At 47.5% G+C, this 20,749-nt stretch overlaps 3 protein-coding genes across 6 annotated transcripts; 2 read left to right on the top strand and 1 right to left on the bottom strand.

The window, feature by feature from the left end:
• The first annotated feature begins 559 nt into the window (after positions 1-559).
• ufc1 (ubiquitin-fold modifier conjugating enzyme 1) lies at positions 560-1,848 on the top strand. Its single transcript, XM_053410968.1, has one exon. It carries the CDS (start codon positions 688-690, stop codon positions 1,201-1,203), a length of 516 nt encoding a protein of 171 aa, XP_053266943.1. The 5' UTR covers positions 560-687; the 3' UTR covers positions 1,204-1,848.
• Positions 1,834-4,747, bottom strand: fktn (fukutin). Of its 4 annotated transcripts, none has more exons than XM_053410964.1 (10): positions 4,500-4,747; positions 4,285-4,341; positions 3,819-4,019; positions 3,577-3,723; positions 3,360-3,490; positions 3,064-3,196; positions 2,758-2,887; positions 2,540-2,673; positions 2,282-2,406; positions 1,834-2,171 (listed from the first exon to the last, which is right to left on the bottom strand). In XM_053410964.1, the coding sequence occupies exons 1-10, from the start codon at positions 4,599-4,601 to the stop codon at positions 1,958-1,960; spliced, it is 1,374 nt and encodes a 457-aa protein (XP_053266939.1). In that variant the 5' UTR covers positions 4,602-4,747; the 3' UTR covers positions 1,834-1,957. The 4 variants fall into 4 exon arrangements, with proteins under 4 accessions (XP_053266939.1, XP_053266941.1, XP_053266938.1 ...); XM_053410966.1 differs by having other exon boundaries at positions 3,819-4,016; XM_053410963.1 differs by having other exon boundaries at positions 4,285-4,345; positions 4,501-4,747.
• Positions 4,748-5,158: 411 nt separating this feature from the next.
• On the top strand, positions 5,159-20,739 carry apc (APC regulator of WNT signaling pathway). Its single transcript, XM_053410962.1, has 17 exons — positions 5,159-5,422; positions 10,264-10,419; positions 11,426-11,513; positions 11,652-11,859; positions 12,252-12,360; positions 12,544-12,657; positions 12,846-12,908; positions 12,997-13,050; positions 13,126-13,212; positions 13,297-13,474; positions 13,565-13,765; positions 13,862-13,957; positions 14,087-14,226; positions 14,482-14,559; positions 14,643-14,759; positions 14,846-15,060; positions 15,153-20,739. Exons 2-17 carry the CDS (start codon positions 10,285-10,287, stop codon positions 20,086-20,088), a joined length of 6,819 nt encoding a protein of 2,272 aa, XP_053266937.1. The 5' UTR covers positions 5,159-5,422; positions 10,264-10,284; the 3' UTR covers positions 20,089-20,739.
• The last annotated feature ends 10 nt before the right edge of the window (positions 20,740-20,749 follow it).

The raw sequence follows: 20,749 nt of genomic DNA, 5'->3' as shown, positions 1-20,749 counted from the left end.
GAAAAATGCGCACTGCCGCCACCTGCTGGAGCGGAGCGCCTCCCGTCGACACGTGACTGCACAACGTTAAAAACCCTAACCCTTCATTTTGGGGTTTGCATTTTGTGGACTTCAAAACTATAAACAATACATTCATGATTAATTGGCTTCTCACATTTATTAATAGCCCTTATTTTCTATGGAATTCGTACCAAAGTATGTATTTTCGAAATAGGTGGCCTGGTGTTTATTTTATTGGGTAATTATATAATTGGGGAAATCCCAATCAGTTTGTGAAACTTTCATGAGTAGACGCTTTTGACTTGGTCTTTCTGTTCAAACATAACTTCTCTCCACATAAGTATTACATCTGGAAGGAAACGCCAAATTACCATTACGGTGAAGGAGCAGATTTTTTTTTAATGTATTTCATTTATTCGTCTTGAATTTATTTCTAAGGATAGACAAAGAGAAATAAACTGTAAAAAAAATCTTTATTTATCAAATGAAACATGTCAAACAAAATCAAACTATGACCAAAGCATTCTGATGTTTTATTTTGAAAATCTCATGGCGGAAGTACTGTAACAGACCGGAAGTCCGCGTCATTCCTCCCAGCTGAGCAGAACCGGCTCAAACACACTGAACTTATTTTAATCTGTAAAAAGACGAAAGAATCATAAACTTTTATTTCCTTCCGGACACAACATGTCGGACGAAGCCACGCGCAGGGCCGTGTCTCAGATCCCGCTGCTGAAGACCCCGGCGGGGCCGCGGGACCGGGCTCTATGGCCACAGCGGCTGAAGGAGGAGTACCAGGCTCTGATCCGGTTCGTGGAGCAGAACAAGGCCGCAGACAACGACTGGTTCCGCCTCGAGTCCAACGCGGACGGGACGCGCTGGACCGGCACGTGCTGGTTCATCCACGAGCTGATGCGCTACGAGTTCCGGTTGGAGTTCGACATCCCGGTGACGTATCCCGACACCGCGCCTGAGGTGGCGATACCGGAGCTGGACGGGAAGACGGCGAAGATGTACCGGGGCGGGAGGATCTGCCTCACCGACCACTTCGCGCCGCTGTGGGCCCGCAACGCGCCGCGCTTCGGGCTCGCGCACCTCATGGCGCTGGGACTCGGACCGTGGCTCGCGGTGGAAGTACCGGATCTGATCGGTAAAGGGCTCGTGCTGCACAAGGAGCGGCAGCGCGACGAGGCGGCGGAGTGACGTCACCGGACAACACGTTAAAGACTTTTGAATGGAAACGGAACCGAAACACGGAGTGACGTCATGCTAATGTTGTGATGGAAGCTGCATTGGTCGTCAGCGTGAGGAGCTGAGCAGTGTTGTTTATAAAGTTTATTTAATTGGACTGACACACTGACACTGTTCAAAGCATGTCCACAGAAGTTATTCTTTGATTAAAGTGACTTGGGTTTATATCACATTAAAATCATGTGATAACATGTCCACGATTTCTGAGAATAATTCATGATCCGAAGTGTGTTGGTGATTTGGTGCAGAATTGAACTTGAGGTGTGAATTGAGATGACACAAGTTGGAATATAAACTGATGGAAAATGAAAGTTTGACAACACTAACAGATGCCGCTGTGACCTTTGACCTGGATCTTCTCTCCTCTGCTCAGAAGTACGTGAGGAATGTAGTTGCCATCCATGACACTTTCAATCTGATCTCAGCTGATCAGATTGATATTGATTCAACTCCAACCTCCCCCAAGATGCCCCCTGGGTTCCATGGAAACAGGGGCAGTTCTGTCAGTTCTGTTCTGACAGTTTACTTCTGTTAGAAATTTTAATAAATTTGAAAGGATTAATTGAAACAGTTTGAATAAAATGATTTAAACAGTAAGTGTTTATTAGTTAATGAGGTTAACAGAAATAAATTCAACTTCCTGTTTCCCCCACTATATTCGTAGTTTCAGTGTTAATCTTATTTTCCAACTTTTTGTAGTTTCCTCTCAGTAAACTTGGATAAGCTCCACCCACTCCGCACGAGACCACACCCCATTCTCTTGCACGTTGCTAGGCGAAGACTTCCAGTCCCAGCTCCTCACTGGGATGCTCCAGGAGGAACCGTAATTGGCCGTCACATAGTCGAGGGTTTCACACGGAACACGAACTTTAAGCTCGAGAAGCTCCGTCCAGCAAAGAGAGAAACGAGGAAAGATGTACCTGATGAAGAAGAAACATCAAAAGTTTATCGATAACAAAAGTGTGAAATACTTAAACCAGCTGACAGATTAAACGTCATTAAACTTATTTAATTTTAATATTTTATTCACTTGAACTTCCTGCCGCTCTTCGCCTGTGTTCCTCCGTTCCAGACGATGTCTCCGTCTTCATAGAAGAAGAAAATGTCCAGTTTGACATCCTCACTTACAAATGACAGCTCCAGACTGTCCTCCACCTGCACAGTAAAAGAAGCCTTCAAAATCAAACACACACTAGCTTCCGCAAAATTAGAAACACACAACCATTCAAAACACAAACAACCACCTGCAATTAGAAATAAAATAAATTTAGTTTTATAAATATCTGACCTTTCCAAACTTGTGTTTGAGTGACAGTCCAGCATCTCTGAATGCTGCAATGATGTCCCACCGGAAGTCTGCGATAAAAATCCCTATATCGACATCTCGACTGTACGAAATAATACTGCATTGCCTGAACCAGCCTGCAGGGGGCGAGAGAGGCAGAAACATCTGTTAATGAGGCTGTGATGTCATCATGTCAAAGAGTTAGCAAGTTAGCGCATTACCCAGACAGGTGCCGCTGCTGAGCCAGAAGGGGATGTTGAGTTGTTTGAGCGTTCGAGCGGCTAAATGAAGCAACGACTTTGCTTTTCTGTGAAAATCCATCGCTGTTGGAGATGTGTCATCAGGGTAGAGCTACATTCACACATAGTAGAGAGGGAGAGAATCTATTTATTCATATGCTTATTTAATTTTGTAGCAAAATAATAATGACTCAAGATCCTCTTACTGGCTTTTCATCATGTGATTGAAAGCTCAGCTAAAATCAGCTAGTTTATAATATATCTATATCTATATATCTTCTGTCAGACCTGCAAGAAGTTACGAGCATCACGATAACGACACTCCAGGAAGTGGGAATGTTGCTGTTCGGACAAGAAGTGGGAAACGTTGCGTGGGACTTGAATGTCGAGGCCATCCAGGACAGTCAGGACCAGCTCTGGCCTGCAGGGGGCAAGCGCATTTAACACATGTTTAATGAAACTTAAGACTGGATTCAGTATAAACGTACAGTCGTCAGTGTAACAGTGACTCTTTAAAGTGAGTGTGTTTACTGACACTGATTCAACCACAGTCAAACATCTTGTCTTCGTACGTGTTGCTGTACCTGTCATAGGCTCCGGAATGACGTCCGAAGTCGAGCAGTTTAAAAGGTGCGAAGCTGCGGTCCCTGTTAGCTTTGAGACGTAGCGCTCCGTGCCACAGATAGTTCCCGCTTCGCTCGTACAGGAAGACCACCTGCGGCAAAACATCATCATATCATTTTGATCCGATGAAGTCACCAAATGTTTGGAGTTGTCATCAGGTGACGTGGCCTCTCTCACCTGGATGATGTAACCGTTGAGGCGGAAGAGGAAGTGCAGGGGGATGTCCTCTCCTGACAAATTGTCCAGGCTGGCCAATCGGGGATCCTCGCCCCGCAGCTGCAGCAGCTCAAAGCCTTTCTGCTCAACAGCCAATAGGAAGCCAGACTGACAGGAAAAAAAAAGAAGTAAATGATTTGACAAAAGTCACATTATATAAATACATGAGAGTAAACGTGTCATAAATCTCTCATCCTACTCACATCATACTTCCACAGGTTGGCGTGCACAGCGAACGATGTGATTGGCCGGTCAGTGCAGAGAAAGCTGCAGTGCGGCTCCCGCACCTGCCGGTCACGCTGTCGCAAAGCATCCTGGGAGAGTAATGTGAGCGCTGCGGTGTCGGCGAGAAACATGGGCAGCCTGAAACGCTGGGCTAACGCCAGGAACTTCTTCACTGTCTGCTGCAGAGACATGAAACATGGGAGTTACCATGGAAAGCCCTATCAGGACCGGACTGTGACAGATGTCCTCGTGTAAGACATGTGTTCAGAGACAATGTCCAACAACCTCCTGACCACACTGACTGTCTCCATTCAACTACACAACAGCCTGCATGTCTCTGCCTGGAGAAGAACCCACACAAACATGTGGAGAACATGCAACATGAATGGGATCATTGTGTGTCCGTGTAACACAAACAATACAACGTCACTGATTCTGACTCACCCATTGGACGTCGCTGGCGGTCAGTTGACCTGTTCTGCTCAGGATGTGAGGACCAGCCTGCAGAAGACATGTTTTATAATATCGATTAGAAATGTCAGGATTATAATCTTTTTGATTTGCTAAGGAGTGACGACACATTCTCAACAAAACCAACATTTGAATAACAAAAGGTCTAAATGAGGCCACTTCCTTGTTTACGTGACGCTCCTCCTCACCTTGCTGACGTATGTCCGGTAGTAATACAGCTGGAACAGCAGGAACACGGAGCTGCTGGCGATCAGCAGCGTTAGAACGACTGTCCGGTTCACGCGAGGCATCCGGTAACCCTGCGCGGTGACCCGCTCCTCATGACGTCAGCACCGGAGCTCTCCGGTTGTGTACCGGCGGGAAAACCTACAGCCGCGCGAAATACACAAAGCTGTCTGCGGCCTCAGCATCCGCCGCCATCTTTTTAACTACCGGATAAGGAAGGCTGCTTCCATACGAGACTTTCAAAATAAAAGCAAACACAAACAAAGTAAACAAATAAAATAAAAACATTAAATTTAGTTAAACATCTAAAGAGACTCCACATTAAGATCTCCTGATGAAAACAGTATGACGTGTAATGTAATATTTAGTTTTTCTGCAGCGGACTGTGTGTGCTCCTTAATTGTATTTGTTGTGGTTGTTGTTTGCTCTTCACTGAAAACAATGATATTCTCTTTAACTCTAGATTAGTTTAAAAGAATAAAAGAGCGTAATATCTGTATTAATAAATGTTTACATATATGTATTGAATATATACAGGGCCTCTATTGAAAATTAAACGGTAAACGGAAAAGGGTAATGTGTGTTAGTACCAGAGTACATGTACACGCAGTAACTGTAACGCGGTACGTTACATTACTGTACTCTACCTCTCCTCGCAGTCACACACAGAAACAAGATGGCGGTCCACAGCAGCGGTTCTTCCATAACAATAAGAGCGAGTTGAAACTTCCCCGGACTTTGAGAAACTTTTCCCGATCTGTCCGGAAACATGAGGAGCCTCGTCCGTCTGTAACGACTCGTGAACCGGCACCGTGTGTTTCCCCGGTGATGTCCCCGTGAAGCTGCCGCTGTCTGTGGCGGACTTTGTTTCCTCCCAACCGGGAAGGTAAGAACGGCCTCGCTGCTAGCTGTTAGCTTAGCTCCGCGCTAACCGTTTGTTTTGGTGGCATGTCGGTTCTCGGGTGCTCAGTGACCTCACTGGCGCCGGTCACTGGGTTCAGGGGAACCGGGAGGAAGAGGAGCTGAAACACGGCGAAGAGAAGCAGCTGTTCTGGATCTATTCTGCTAAAAGATGCTAACATAGCGGGGCAGTTAGTAGCTAGTTAACGTAGCTAATACTGCAGCACAACTGCGAGTAACACTGATACTTTTAGTATTACTGATATTGTGAGTACTTTAATACTGTGCTTACTGCTGATGTTGTGAGTACTTCTGATACTGCAATACTGCTGACACGGCGAGTAACCCCAGTACTTTTAGTATTACTGATATTGTGAGTACTTTAATACTGTGCTTACTGCTGATACTGTGAGTACTGCTGATGGTGTGAGTACTACTGATACTGCTGACACCGTGAGAAACACTGATACTTTTAGTATTACTGATATTATGAGTAACCACGAACAGTGACTGTATATAAAGACCACCAGTGACTGTATATAAAGACCATCAGTGACTGTATATAAATACCTTCAGTGACTGTATATAAAGACCATCAGTGACTGTATTTAAATACCACCAGTGACTGTATATAAATACCACCAGTGACTGTATATAAAGACCATCAGTGACTGTATTTAAATACCATCAGTGACTGTATATAAATACCATCAGTGACTGTATATAAATACCACCAGTGACTGTATATAAATACCATCAGTGACTGGATATAAAGACCATCAGTGACTGTATATAAATACCACCAGTGACTGGATATAAAGACCATCAGTGACTGTATATAAAGACCACCAGTGACTGTATATAAATACCACCAGTGACTGTATATAAATACCATCAGTGACTGGATATAAAGACCATCAGTGACTGTATATAAATACCATCAGTGACTGTATATAAAGACCATCAGTGAATGTATATAAATACCATCAGTGACTGTATATAAAGACCATCAGTGACTGTATATAGAGACCATCAGTGACTGGATATAAAGACCATCAGTGACTGTATATAGAGACCATCACTGACTCTATATAAAGACCATCAGTCACTGGATATAAAGACCACCAGTGACTGTATATAAAGACCACCAGTGACTGTATAAAGAACTTCAGTGACTGTATATAATGACCACCAGTGACTGGATATAAAGACCTTCAGTGACTGTATATAAAGACCACCAGTGACTGTATATAATGACCACCAGTGACTGGATATAAAGACCTTCAGTGACTGTATATAAAGACTATCAGTGACTGTATATAAATACCATCAGTGACTGTATATAAATACCACCAGTGACTGGATATAAAGACCATCAGTGACTGGATATAAAGACCATCAGTGACTGTATATAAATACCATCAGTGACTGTATATAAATACCACCAGTGACTGGATATAAAGACCATCAGTGACTGTATATAAATACCACCAGTGACTGGATATAAAGACCACCAGTGACTGTATATAAATACCATCAGTGACTGTATATGAAGACCTTCAGTGACTGGATATAAAGACCATCATTCACTGTATATAAAGACCACCAGTGACTGTATATAAATACCACCAGTGACTGTATATAAATACCTTCAGTGACTGTATATAAATACCTTCAGTGACTGTATATAAATACCACCAGTGACTGTATAAAGAACTTCAGTGACTGTATATAAAGACCACCAGTGACTGTATATAAAGACCACCAGTCACTGGATATAAAGACCATCAGTGACTGTATATAAAGACCTTCAGTGAAGGTATATAAAGACTATCAATCACTGGATATATATTATCATTATTATATGCGAGTGAGTGCACTGATGATGTTTCCTACAAAACAATGAGTGCATGTGAAAAAGCACTGACCCACACATACTGATGAACATGTCCACGTAGCTTGTGGTGTTTTCAGCTGAAGCTGGTGTCGATGAGCTGGAAACAAAAACACATGATTTCCGCAGCAGAATGGATTCGTCACATCCTTCCTCTGTCGGCTGCTCCTCCTCTCACCTGAATACTGTGGAGGATTTGTTGCAGTTGTGAACTGTCGCTGTATTTTTCATGTTTGAAAGACAAACTGCGGAGAGAGTCAGGATCCAATTCTCCACAAGTCTAATGTCTAAACCCGGCTCATGTAAAGATGATCAGCGACTGTATTTATACACAATCAGTGGACATGCATAGACGACGAGCAACTGTATATTGAGAGTCAGCTACTTAATAGAGACAATCAGTGACTGTATGAAAATGAAGACAAATGCAAACTGTGAGAGGATCTACCTAGAAATGACCAATAGTTTGGTCCACACGGAGGAGACTCGGTTTATTATCTATACAATGGGACCAATACCAGGAGAGGTCAGGACAGGACTCCAGCGTTTATGAGGCTGCATTTAAACATCATGAGAGTGAGTCGTCAACATTTTGTGCTCAGTACAACACGAGCAGTGAACAGACGGGTCTCAGTGTTAAAGTGACCGGAGCGAAGCTGATTCAAACTCAACACATGATCCTAAGTTTGTTGTCTACATCGCTCCCACCCTGTTTACCGAGGTGGTTACATATACCCTCAGCCAAATGCTTAATATTTATTCAATTCATATTAACAGAGCAAGAAAGTCCATTTTATTTATTGTTTTGGTTTTGTGCGTGGTTTATTTCATCTATGGTTTATTTATTGAGGATGTTGTGCAGCAGGAAACTGCTGCAACGCTGCCCCCTGTCTGCAGGTCACACATTCATATGTTCTCTGTGATTATAAGAGCTCTGGAGTACAACTGGTTTGTGTGAGTGTGTGTCAGTTTGTGATTGTGTGTGTGTTAATATCTCACTAACCCGGTCAGTCTTCTTGCAGCATCTGCTGCAAAGCATGCTGGGAGTACAAGGGGGGCTGCCCCTCCCTCCTGCCTCCCCCTCCCCCCTCTGTCTGTCTCTGGCTTGTGATTGGCTGCTCACTTGCCCAGCTGACTGCTCTCTGTCAGACACAGAGAGAGAGAGAGGGAGGGAGATGGAGGCGACAGCGATGGGGTGAGCTGCCATTTTCTCTTTCTTTATCCAACATATCTCCATCCTTCATCTATTCATCCATTAAACTGTTCTATCCGTTTGCTATGTGGTGAATGAATGAGTGAGGGGGAGGGGGGCATGGGTTTCTCTCCTTCATCGTCTGTTCTGTGTGTGTTTTTCTTTTTCTTTCATTTATTCTGTTTTGTGTGATGAAAGAAAGAGGAAGAGTAGCAGAGAAAGAGAGAGGGAGCATGAATAGATGGGGAGGTGGAGAAGACAGGGATGATGGAGGGAGGAGTGAGGAGGGAGAGAAAATGGCCGACCAGTGATGGAGGATGAAGGGGATGAAGGAGATGGAGGGAGGAGGAGGAGGAGGAGGAGAGGCTGTTGTTCTCTTCTGTCCTTGCTTCTGTTTGTATATTTGTTGTTTACGGATCAGATGCTGCTGCTGGACTCTGATCACACTGGTCACTGATCATTACCATCGATCCGAATGTGATTGATGAATTATTGATGAAGCAGAAACTGAGTCCTCATCTGAAAGAATACTGCATTACAGCGTTGTACTAGAGCAGTATAGTGTGGTTATACTGCATTACAGCGTGGTACTACAGCAGTATAGTGTGGTTATACTGCATTACAGCGTGGTGCTACAGCAGTATAGTGTGGTTATACTGCGGTGCACGCTAGTTCTACTGCAGAACAGTGTGGCTATACTGCAGTGCAATGTAGTACTATTGTAATACATTGTGGTACTATTGAAACACAGTGGGGTTATACTGCAGTACAATTGGGTACTATTGCAATACAGTGTAGTAGTACTGCAGGAAAGCATGGTCATACTGCAGTACAGTGTGGTACTCTTGCAATACAATGTTCTACTACTACAGACAACGTGGTTACACAGCAGTAATGTGTAATTATACTCCTGTGCAGTGTAGTAGTGCACTGTCATAGCACCATAGCTCAGTGTATTAGTACAGTGTAATGTTACCATAGTTACGTGTAGTTATAGTGCAGTACACTTTAGTAGTACAGTCTAGTAGTGCTGCAGTACAATGTAGTAGTATGGCAGTACAGTGTAATGGTACTGCAGTACAGTAGTTAAAATACTGACATAGTATTGTACTACAGTGGTGCTGTAACACAATACAGTATATAAGTATTAAAGTGCCACAGTAAGATAATACTTTTTTAATCCTGAAGGAAATTCTTGTGCCAGCTTGCTCCAGTATCACAGTAAAGAACAATATGTAGTAGAAAACAGTCGGGAGGGACAAAGAAAAAAGAAGTTTAAAATATAAGTCAAGATAAAATCAGTAAATATATAAGTGTATTAAAATGAAATAAAATGAAGTGTTAACTGAATAATGAAGAAGCAGTGCCTATAAGTAGACATCAGTAGAAATGAGAATAAGATCAGTTAAATTAAACAGTGAAACTAATACTTAACTAAAATGGCAGTAAGTAGAAATGAACAAATAAAGGAGTAAACAATATGGAATATTGCACATGATGTGGAATCAATATGATGATGATCAAAAACAGTAATATTACACAAATTCCACTTGACTGTTGTTATTGCACATGAAAAAGAAAAATAGTTGCATAATATTGCACTTCCACCGTTTATGTTGTTGAAATTAAGTGTATGATTTTTATCTGTGGCCCTCCAGTATTAACGTACCCCAGTATACAAGTATTACAATACCACAGTATTACTGCACGACAGTACCACTCAACATGTTGTGTGTTGCAGGTCAGCCGTGGCTCTTCCATCATGGCGGCGGCGTCGTATGACCAGCTGCTGAGACAAGTGGAGGTTTTAAAGATGGAGAACTCAAACCTGAGACAAGAACTGCAGGACAACTCCAACCACCTGACCAAGCTCGAGTCGGAGGCGTCCAACATGAAGGTCAGTGCTGACAGGGGGCGCTGTTCTACTCAGAGTCAGCTGGGGGGGGTTCTAGTCAGATTCAACTGACAGGGGGCGCTCTTCTGCTTTCTCTGAACCATACACGTCAGTGTTTCTCTCCCTCAGTCACGCGCTCTGATCTTCAGAATGAGCTGGTTGTTGTTCAGGCTGAGGCGTGTGTGTCTCTGTATGTGTGTGTTTGAGGATCTTGGGTTTGACACACAGGACTCTGGAAACCTGTCAGAGTGAGCGTTCTGTCCTCTGTGACCATCTTTTTGTCTCTTCTGTCCTTCATTTAGTCGTTTCTTTCATTCCTCTTTCAGTGTTTTCTTTATTTTCCTCTCATCTATCTTCCTCTCCCGTCTTTCCCCCTGTTTTTCTTTGGGTCATTACTTTTCTCCCCTTTTGTCTTTTTTTTCAATCGGTTACTTAAATTTTCTTTCTAAAAGATATTTTCTGTTCTATTATTTTTTCTTCTCTGTTCTTGTTTTCCTTCACTTTATCTTTTTAGTTTGATATTTTTCGGTTTTCAGTTTCTTTTTCTTTTTTTTGTTGTAGTCTTATTGTTCTTGTCGTCAGTGATTCCTTAATGTCCCTCCTTCCTCCTCAAACATACAGTCACTTCCTGTTTCCTGTTTCCCGTTTCCTGTTTTGTGTGGATGAGTAGCAAACAGAGTGAGTGTTGTTACTTTCATCATGTCGCTGTTTGAGCGCTGTCGTTTCATCGTGGTGAGTTACTTTAGCTTGGCGAGAGAGAATATGAGAGAGACACTCTCACATATTCATAAACGCACACAAAGGGAGAGTTTATGAATCAGTTTATTGTTATTCTTTTTATCAGCTGATTATTCTTCTTCTTTATTGACATTTTAAAGCCGAATTGTCCTAATAGAATATTAAAGCTTCTCTGTGTTGCCCCTTATTGTTACTTAGAAACCGGTGACGTCACAGCGTTGACCTGTGATGTCACTCTGTACCACCTTTATTATCTCCTCTTGTAAAACAGGAAGTGCTGAAGCAACTGCAGGGCACCATAGAAGAAGACTCTGGAGAAACATCTGGATCTCAGCTGGAGCTCATCGAAAGACTGAAAGGTGAAGAAGACACGTAGAACACCGACACATACTCTCATAGAAACATAAACAAGTAGAACACTAACATATCTGACAAACATACGTTTACATGTAAACATTCACCACATATTAAACATGTAGGTCATGTCTGTCTTCCAGAGATGAGCATGGACGCTGCAGGTTTTAAAGCCAGGTCCAGGCCTCCTCTTCAGCCCTCGTCCTCGTCCAGCTCGGCCTCCTCTGGGTCTGGGACCCCTGGAGGTGCAGCTGGGGGCCCTCAGAGCACCACTCCCTTCCCCAGGAGAGGGCTGCCATCTGCGGGTAGAGATGGCCAGGACCGCTGTCTGGAGGAGCTGGAGAAAGAAAGGTAACTATACTTATTACAGCTGTTGCCTCTGTTGTACTGTTACACACTGAGCACCAGGGGGAGCTGCAGAACGATATTATTGATTGTGCTGATAGTGTCAGCTGATAGTGTCAGCTGCTTCCGGTCACATGATCCATCTGCTGCTGGTTTATTTCACTGCTCGGTGCTGTCATGGCATTGTTCTGTCAGTAGGGGGCAGTGTTAATGAGTATGAACTCTTTACAACACATCTAAAGTTAGAAAAGAGATGAAACTTGAATCATCATCTCACTGAACATGTTTTTAATGGATCCGTCTGTGTGCTGGATTATTCTGTGATTGGATGCTGCTTTTGCCCTGCCCGCCCCCTCCTTCCATGTTCTGCCCAGTGATTGGTTCGTGCTCATTTACAGGTCTCTGTTATTGGGTGAGCTGGAAAAGGAGGAGAAGGAGAAGGACTGGTATTATGCTCAGTTGCAGAACCTGACGAAGAGGATCGACAGTCTGCCACTCACCGAGAACGTGAGAACATGTTTCCTTTCATTTACTAGTCAAGTAAAACAACAGTACCCATGATCCTCTGCTGCTCACGCTGGGGCCTTCACTGCTTTATATGTGATCCTGTCCAAGGAGAGAGGTCCACTACGACTCCCAGGGTGCTTTTCACTGTCTAGCAGCCAATCACAGTGGTTGTTGTTATTTCAGTTCACGCTGCAGACGGACATGAGTCGTCGTCAGCTGGAGTTTGAGGCTCGTCAGATTCGCTCAGCGATGGAGGAGCAGCTGGGCTCCTGTCAGGAGATGGAGAGGAGAGCTCAGGTAACATCTCTACCGTCCAAACTCTGACCTCTGACCTGATATCTCACAAACAACTCCTTTAACTTTCACTTGGACTCAAGGTCAAAGGTCAGCTTGACCTCACAAAACATTTTTGGCCACAACTCTGGTATTAATGATAATATTAATAATAGTAATTGACTGAATTCTGAATGTGTGTGTGATTTCAGGCGCGCGTGTCTCGTATTCAACAGATAGAAAAGGACATCCTGAGACTTGGAGCTCGACTTGAGGTAACCTTACCTGTTCTGTGAGGTCATTGTGTGACCTGTGACATCATCATGTGGTTCAGACTTTCACCTGTTCCTTCTCTCTCTATAGGAGGAGGGCGCTCAGGGGGCGAGCGACAGCAGCGGACTGACGCTCAGCGCTCAGGTGAACTTTCTGCTTCTATTTGTTGTTGGGACGTTTCTCTCGGTTCGATGCTTGAACCTGTTCTTTCTCCTCCAGAGCTCAAACAGTCGATTGGACCAAGAACCTGCCAATGAAACAAACTACTCTGTGCCTCGACGAATCACCAGTCACCTTGGAACCAAGGTGAGAAATCTGCCTGGCAACTGTGCCCCGAAATATTTCACCTGTGTGGAAAAAGGTCTGCTGACATAGTGTCGCCCCCTGCAGGTGGAGATGGTGTACAGTCTTTTGTCAATGCTCGGGACTCATGATAAAGATGACATGTCGCGGACGCTTCTCGCGATGTCAAGCTCACAAGACTCGTGCATCGCCATGCGTCAGTCCGGCTGTCTGCCGCTGCTCATCCAGCTGCTGCACGGCAACGACAAGGACTCCCTTCTGCTAGGTAGCCATGTGGTTCTCTGTCATAGGTAACGCTCTCATCAACTTTTTATTTACCAATTAATTTATCATTATAAATCTTCCCTTTGCTCAGGTAACTCCCGCGGCAGTAAGGAGGCCCGTGCCCGGGCGTCAGCGGCGCTGCACAACATTGTGCACAGTCAGCCGGACGACAAGCGAGGGCGGCGTGAGATCAGAGTGCTCCACCTGCTGGAGCAGGTGCGTCATTACTGTGAGGCCTGTTGGAGCTGGCAGGAAAACCACGAGAGGGGCGTCGACCAGGAGGACAACCCCAGTGAGTGAAGTTACACACCCACTAACCAATAAGGGAGCAGGATTCAACAAACACTGTACTATATAAATGAGTGTTTGTGTAACATTGTGTGTCCAGTGCCGTCTCCAGTCGACCATCAGATCTGTCCGGCCGTCTGTGTTCTCATGAAACTTTCCTTCGATGAGGAACATCGACACGCGATGAACGAACTTGGTGAGTTTAACAACTGCTGATAACATGTGATCATATTCACTGACACTAGATGTCGCAGCAGCGATTGGGACTGGTTCTTCTTCATGTCTTTTATTGGACCCTCGTGTGTCTGTGTTCTCGTCCCTGCAGGAGGTCTGCAGGCGGTGGCGGAGCTGCTGCAGGTCGACTGTGAGATGTTCGGTCTGAGCAGCGATCACTACAGCGTCACTCTGCGGCGCTACGCCGGCATGGGACTCACCAACCTCACCTTCGGAGATGTGGCGAATAAGGTTTGGTCTCATGTTCATGACTGAAGAATGAAATGTTTTAACTTTGATTGATTTTAAAGGTGGTGTCTGTTTCCTCATTATTAATGTTCTTATTGTTCTTATTTTAATATAAATGATTCGCCGACCTCAAACAGTGAATCTGTGATATTTAATGTTTGTAATTTATTTGATCATTTCTGATCTTGTGGTTTTATTTGTATTATTCTAAGCTCAATAACCAATCAGATCACAGCATCTTGATTGATTTCCCATCAGGCAACACTGTGCTCCATGAAGGGCTGCATGAGAGCGATGGTGGCTCAGCTGAAGTCTGAGAGTGAAGACCTGCAACAGGTATGTTCACCTGTCACCTCAGCAACCACATGGCACCTGTGGCCATGGTAACCAGTGTGAGTGACAGGCTGTCGTCTCCTCAGGTGATAGCGAGTGTTCTGAGGAACCTGTCGTGGCGAGCGGATGTCAACAGTAAGAAGACGCTTCGAGAGGTCGGCAGTGTGCGAGCGCTGATGGGCTGTGCCCTCGAAGTGCAGAAGGTGAATAAACATGAAACTATATTTGTTTGTTGTCATGACGTGAGCTGAGCCTGCTCACAAACACTTATTTTCATCTTCTACATCAGGAGTCGACGCTGAAGTCTGTACTGAGTGCGCTCTGGAACCTGTCGGCTCACTGTACGGAAAACAAGGCGGACATATGCGCAGTGGACGGCGCTCTGGCCTTTCTCGTTGGAACTCTGACTCACCGCAGCCACACAAACACACTCGCCATCATTGAGAGCGGTGGCGGCATCTTGCGGAATGTGTCCAGTCTCATTGCCACCAACGAGGCGCATAGGTAAAAATAACTGAAACCTGAAAAACAAGCAGATTATTTCAAATCCTGTCTTCTGACCCTTCATCTTCTGCTTCCTCTGTGTCGTCTTACAGGCAAATCCTGCGTGAGCACGGCTGTCTGCCGACTCTGCTGCAGCACCTCAAGTCTCACAGTCTGACCATCGTGTCCAACGCTTGCGGGACGCTATGGAACCTGTCGGCTCGAGACGCCAAAGACCAAGAGGCATTATGGGAGCTGGGCGCTGTGGGCATGCTACGTAATCTCATTCACTCCCGCCACAAAATGATCGCCATGGGCAGCGCCGCCGCCCTGCGCAACCTAATGGCCAACCGCCCGGCTCGCTACAAGGATGCCAGCGTTGTGTCGCCAGGCGCTGGCGCCCCTTCTCTGCATGCCCGCAAACAGAAGGCATTATTCGAGGAGCTGGACGCGCAGCAGCTGTCAGAAACTTTCGACAACATTGACAACCTGAGCCCCAAGGCAGCTCACAGAAAGGGGAGGGGCTGTAATGGCAGCGGAGTGGGAGGGAGCACAACTCGCTCGTATGCCAACACACCGGTGCTGTCGAGCCCAAAAACTGGAGACGGATCAAAGAGGATGGGGGAGGAGACTTCTTACCCTCGGCCGATATTCCCGCCCAGCGTTCGAGCGTCCAGTGACAGCCTCAACAGCGTGACAAGCGCCGACGGCTACGGCAACCGTGGAAAGACCAAACCATCAGCAGAACCGTTCTACTCGTCAGACGAGAGTGGAGCCAACAAGTGCTGCGTCTACCGGAAGTACCCGGCTGACCTGGCCCACAAGATCCGCAGCGCCAACCACATGGCGGACGACGATGGGGGGGAGGTGGACACGCCCATCAACTACAGCCTGAAGTACTCTGACGAACAGCTGAATTCTGGGAGACAGAGTCCGAATCACCGCGGCGGAATTGAGAGTGACGATGATGATGTGCAGGACGCCAGACTGAGGAGGAGGAACAACGAATCGGCAACAAGCAGCAGCCGCATGGCGTCTGCCCCCCCGCCACGCTATGCAGTTGTCTCTGGAACATCAAACTACAGCGGAGACTCAGCAGTCGAGCAGCCAATCGACTACAGTCTGAAGTACGGCACAGACTCAACCAGCAAACCGCTGTTCAAGTCCGAGGAGAACACTGCCCCCACCCTTGCCCCCCCTTCATCCACCTCCACTAGCAAGCTCCGCCCCGCTCCTCCAGCCAATCGGGTTGTGCCAAAAAGTCACCAAGAGTCAACACAGATGTACTGTGTGGAGGACACGCCCATCTGTTTCTCCAGAGGCAGTTCACTGTCGTCACTGTCATCAGAGGAGGACGAGGATGGTGATGTCATTGGAAGAAAGCGGCGCGGTGGAGGTGGTGTCGGTGGAAACGATTACCCGACACTTCCTGTTTGTGATAAAGAGGGACACGAAGAGCAACAGCAGCGCCCACAGAAGGAGGCGGAGAGCCAAACGGCCTCCGCTCCCTCCTCACGGGGGCGACGAAGTCATCACCACCACGGCCACGCCCACCACCATCACCACCATCACGTGACATTATCATCTGGTAACAGGACTCCAAAAAGTCCACCAGAGCAGCAGTATGCTCAGGAGACGCCGCTGATGTTCAGCCGCTGCACATCGGTCAGCTCCCTGGACAGCTTCTCCACGTCTTCCATTGCCAGCTCTGTACGCTCCAGTGAGCCCAGCGGCGTTCCAAGTGGCGTGGTGAGTCCCAGCGACCTACCAGACAGCCCAGGACAGACGATGCCCCCGAGCCGCGCTAAGACGCCACCACCAATGCAGAAGACCGAGGAAGCAGCGAAGAAGAAGGACGAAGAAGAGAGCAGCGCTGACATCCTGCTACACTTTGCCACCGAGAGCACGCCGCACGGCTTCTCCCAGGCGTCCAGCCTGAGCGCACTCAGTCTGGACGAGCCGTACATCGCAGCAGAGATGAAGAAGAAAAGCGAGGAGGTGCAGCAAAGGAGCACAGACAGGAAAGTGGAGGAAGCAGCAGAACCCATCCTTGACGAATCAGACGATGACGACGACATCGAGATCCTGGAGGCTTGCATCAACATGGCAATGCCCAAGTCCTCCCGAAAACCAAAGAAACAGCAACATGCAGTGCCACGGAAACCCAGCCAGCTTCCTGTCTATAAGCTCCTGCCCCCTCAGACCCGCACCCAATCACAGCCGAGGAAGGACATGCCGCCACCGGAGGAGGTGCCTAGAGTTTACTGCGTGGAGGGAACGCCGCTCAACTTCTCCACCGCCACTTCGCTCAGTGACCTCACCATCGATTCTCCGCCCAATGAGGAGGCGGTAACAGCTGTCAACCCTGTAGGGCAACCCAGCTCCACACAGAGGAGGCGAGCTGCTCATCCTGAAGGAGAGAATGGTGACGACATCCTCGCAGAGTGCATCAGCGCTGCCATGCCAAAAGCCAAACCAAGAAAACCAATCAGGATGTCATCAAACAGTGAGCACCTGCAAGCCCCGCCCCTCCCTCCTCCCCTTCCACCTTCGATCCCTCCTCCTCTCAGCGCTCATCAGCACAAGAAGAAACCGACGTCGCCTGTGAAGCCGATGCCTCAGAGGGTGACGCACAGTGTCACTGCGGCAACAACCAACAAAGCAAAACCAGGGTTCGCCTTCGACTCGCCGAGACACTACACCCCCATCGAAGGAACGCCGTGCTGCTTCTCACGCAATGACTCGCTAAGCTCACTCGACTTCGATGAAGACGAAGGTGGTGCCTGTGAGAAGGAGAAGGAGGAAGAGGAAAAGAAAACACAAGAAGAAGAAGGCAGGAAGAGGAAGCAGCAGACGGCAGCCGTTTTCCCTCGGACCAAACCTTCAACTAATCAGATGATGACAGATGAGAAGCAGAAGTTTGCCATCGAGGACACGCCCGTCTGCTTCTCCAGGAACTCTTCACTGAGCTCACTGAGCGACATCGACCAGGAGAACAACAACAAAGAGTTTGCTCCGCCGCCGCCCGAGCAGCAAGAAGGAGGGAACACGGGAACAAAGTCTCCTCCTCCTCCGCAAGTGAAGTCCAAGCCCCGCCCCACTGCTGCCAGCGGCTACGCTCCCATAGCGTTCCACGTGGAGGACACGCCCGTCTGCTTCTCCAGGAACTCATCGCTCAGCTCGCTCAGCATCGACTCTGAGGATGACCTGCTGCAGGAGTGCATCAGCTCTGCCATGCCCAAGAAGAAGAAGAAAGCTGCCGCCGCTGCTGTCAACACGCCGCACCCTGTTCCCAAAGACAACGACAGCATTCTGGCAGAGGAGGAACCTTCTGAGGCTCCGAGAAGCCCCGCCTCTCCGGACTCGGAGTCGTTTGATTGGAAGGCAATCCAAGAAGGAGCAAACTCTATCGTCAGCAGCCTAAATGCCGCCGCTGCTGCTTCACCGATCTCCCGCCAACCGTCATCAGACTCAGACTCTGTCCTCTCCCTCAAGTCCGTGGGCTCACCGTTCCATCTCCTGACAGCCAATAACAATGCAGATGAGGAGATGGAGGAGCTGGAGGAGATGGAGGAGAAGGAAGAGATGGAGGAGAAGGAGGATGTGAAGCGAGGAGCGAAGGTCCTGAAGCCGGGAGAGCGCAGCACTCTGGAGACGAAGAAGAAGAAAAAGGAAGAGGAAGAGGAGGAGGAGGCAAAGGCTCTGAGAGGTGGAAAGAAGGTGTACAGGAGTCTTATCACAGGAAGGCCAAGGGGGGAGCCATCAGCCAGGGGGCGGAGCAAACCAAGAGCTGCAGCCATAGCCAAAGCTCCGGGCAGCGGCGATGACAGAGGAGGCCCCTCATCTCGGGACTCCACGCCGTCTCGCTCCTCAGCAGTAGCCAATCAGAAAGGAGGAAAACTGTCACAGCTGCCACGCACAGCATCTCCAGGAAGTGCATCATCATCATCATCAGCCTCCAGACCGGCCAAACAGAGCATGGCAGCAAGAAATGGCGGCGGTGGCATCCCGAGAAGCGAGTCTGCGTCAAGGGTCAGCAGCTCCACGACAAAGAAGCAGAAGGGGGATCCTGAGAAGCCGACGCTTGTCCGGCAATCGACCTTCATCAAAGAAGCTCCGAGTCCGACACTGAAGAGGAAGCTCGAAGAATCTGCCGCGGCAGCAGCAGCAGCGACAGAGTCACCGTCCAGTCCTGATGCGCCACTTCAACCAACGTCCAGGAAACATGACATTAACCGCTCTCACTCGGAGAGTCCCTCACGCCCACAGGAAGTGACGTCATCACGCTTTAACCGCACTGGCACCTGGAAGCGTGAAAATAGTGGCAGTGCAGGAGGAGGGAATGGAGGTAAACACTCTACATCGCTACCACGCGTGGGGACATGGAAACGGACCGGGAGCTCATCATCCGTGCTGTCAGCGTCATCGGAGTCCAGCGACAAGGGGCGGAGCGAGGAAGAGGGCGTCGCGAGGTCGAAGGGGACATGGAGGAAAGCAAAGAGTAACGCAGACTCGGCCAGTCGCAGCTTTATAGAGAAACCTGAGGATGTGTGGGTTCGTCTGGAGGACTGTCCCGTCAACAACCCACGCTCCTCCTCCTCCTGTTCAACCCGCTCGCCCACTACCCCCAACGCCCCGCCCATCATTGACAGCCCTGCCCCCTGTAAGATCCCCTCCTCGTCCTCGTCCTGCTCCTCAAACCTAAACCTGCGTCGCAGCTGTGAAAGTCTGGACGACAAGCCGCTGCCACCTGAACGCCAGCAGCCGCAGCAGCAGAGGGGGCAGCAGCCACGCAGCGGCGCCGTGGCTGCTCGCGTCAGCCCTTTCAATTACACCCCGAGCCCGAGGAAGGGCAGCACTGAGGTCACCACCACCACCCCCACCACAACGACAAGCAGCACAACATCCTCATCAACGACCCCCACACGGCCGTCACTCATCCCCACCCCCGTCACAAAAAAACGGGAGCCAAAGGGTGGAGAGGGGGGGAGCAGCAGTGGTGGCAGCAGCGGTGGTGAGCGCGGCTCTTACATCGTGACGTCGGTGTGAAAAATGTGGACACAAAATGGACGTCTCCGTTGATAACAAGTGTATATATGGAGAGAGACGTGTACAGGAAGTGAGTCTGTATTTAAGTGCTAGCCCCTCCCCCTCCGCTGTCAAGTTTTTATACCACTGAAATTATGTGTAGCGCTTAGCCCCGCCCTCTCTGCCTGTGTCCCTGCATGGCCCTGCCCCCACTCATAACGATGATGGAAACCATGGTGACAGATGTTTGTTCATAAATTATTTTTAATTCACTCAAAACTGTCAATTGTTTTTTCTCCGACAGACCTGAACGTCACGACTTTTTTATTTTTGTTCATTGAAAACTTTTCTGAATGACATCAGACTCAATGTTTTTTCTTCTGACGACTAAATTGTAAAAATGTTAAAAGTTTGTGAGTTTGATGAAAAGTTCCTGAGAAATCTGCTGGCTGACAACTTCCTGCTCTGTGTTGCCTTGGAAACAAATAACACTGTAAAACATAAGTTATTGCTGTAAAACTTTGAACGTTGAAGCACATAAAATGTAAACTAATGATTTTTGCCAAAAAGTTTTTCATGTTCTCATTAATTTTCACTGTTTTTATTTCTGGAGAAAAAAAAACTTTTTGGTGAAAGTGATGAAAAATAAAATTCAACATTTTAGGATCAAAAGTTTCTTTGA

The sequence above is a fragment of the Pleuronectes platessa genome, chromosome 19, assembly GCF_947347685.1.
Source record: "Pleuronectes platessa chromosome 19, fPlePla1.1, whole genome shotgun sequence".
Classification (NCBI taxonomy): domain Eukaryota; kingdom Metazoa; phylum Chordata; class Actinopteri; order Pleuronectiformes; family Pleuronectidae; genus Pleuronectes; species Pleuronectes platessa.
The sequence above is the reverse complement of the archived record's forward strand: the minus strand, read 5'-3'. Positions and strand labels throughout refer to the sequence as shown.

What these genes read in the sequence shown, in the direction of transcription:
- ufc1 (XM_053410968.1), top strand. Translation starts at nt 688, where the DNA reads ATGTCGGACGAAGCCACGCGCAGGGCCGTGTCTCAGATCCCGCTGCTG.
- fktn (XM_053410963.1), bottom strand. Translation starts at nt 4,601, where the DNA reads ATGCCTCGCGTGAACCGGACAGTCGTTCTAACGCTGCTGATCGCCAGC. An exon ending in TCAACGGTTACATCATCCAG is followed by an intron (nt 3,491 to 3,576) that starts GTGAGAGAGGCC and finishes GTTTTGCCGCAG; the next exon opens with GTGGTCTTCCTGTACGAGCG. An exon ending in CAGCAGCGGCACCTGTCTGG is followed by an intron (nt 2,674 to 2,757) that starts GTAATGCGCTAA and finishes CGCCCCCTGCAG; the next exon opens with GCTGGTTCAGGCAATGCAGT.
- apc (XM_053410962.1), top strand. Translation starts at nt 10,285, where the DNA reads ATGGCGGCGGCGTCGTATGACCAGCTGCTGAGACAAGTGGAGGTTTTA. An exon ending in GCTCATCGAAAGACTGAAAG is followed by an intron (nt 11,514 to 11,651) that starts GTGAAGAAGACA and finishes TCTGTCTTCCAG; the next exon opens with AGATGAGCATGGACGCTGCA. An exon ending in TCGGAGATGTGGCGAATAAG is followed by an intron (nt 14,227 to 14,481) that starts GTTTGGTCTCAT and finishes ATTTCCCATCAG; the next exon opens with GCAACACTGTGCTCCATGAA.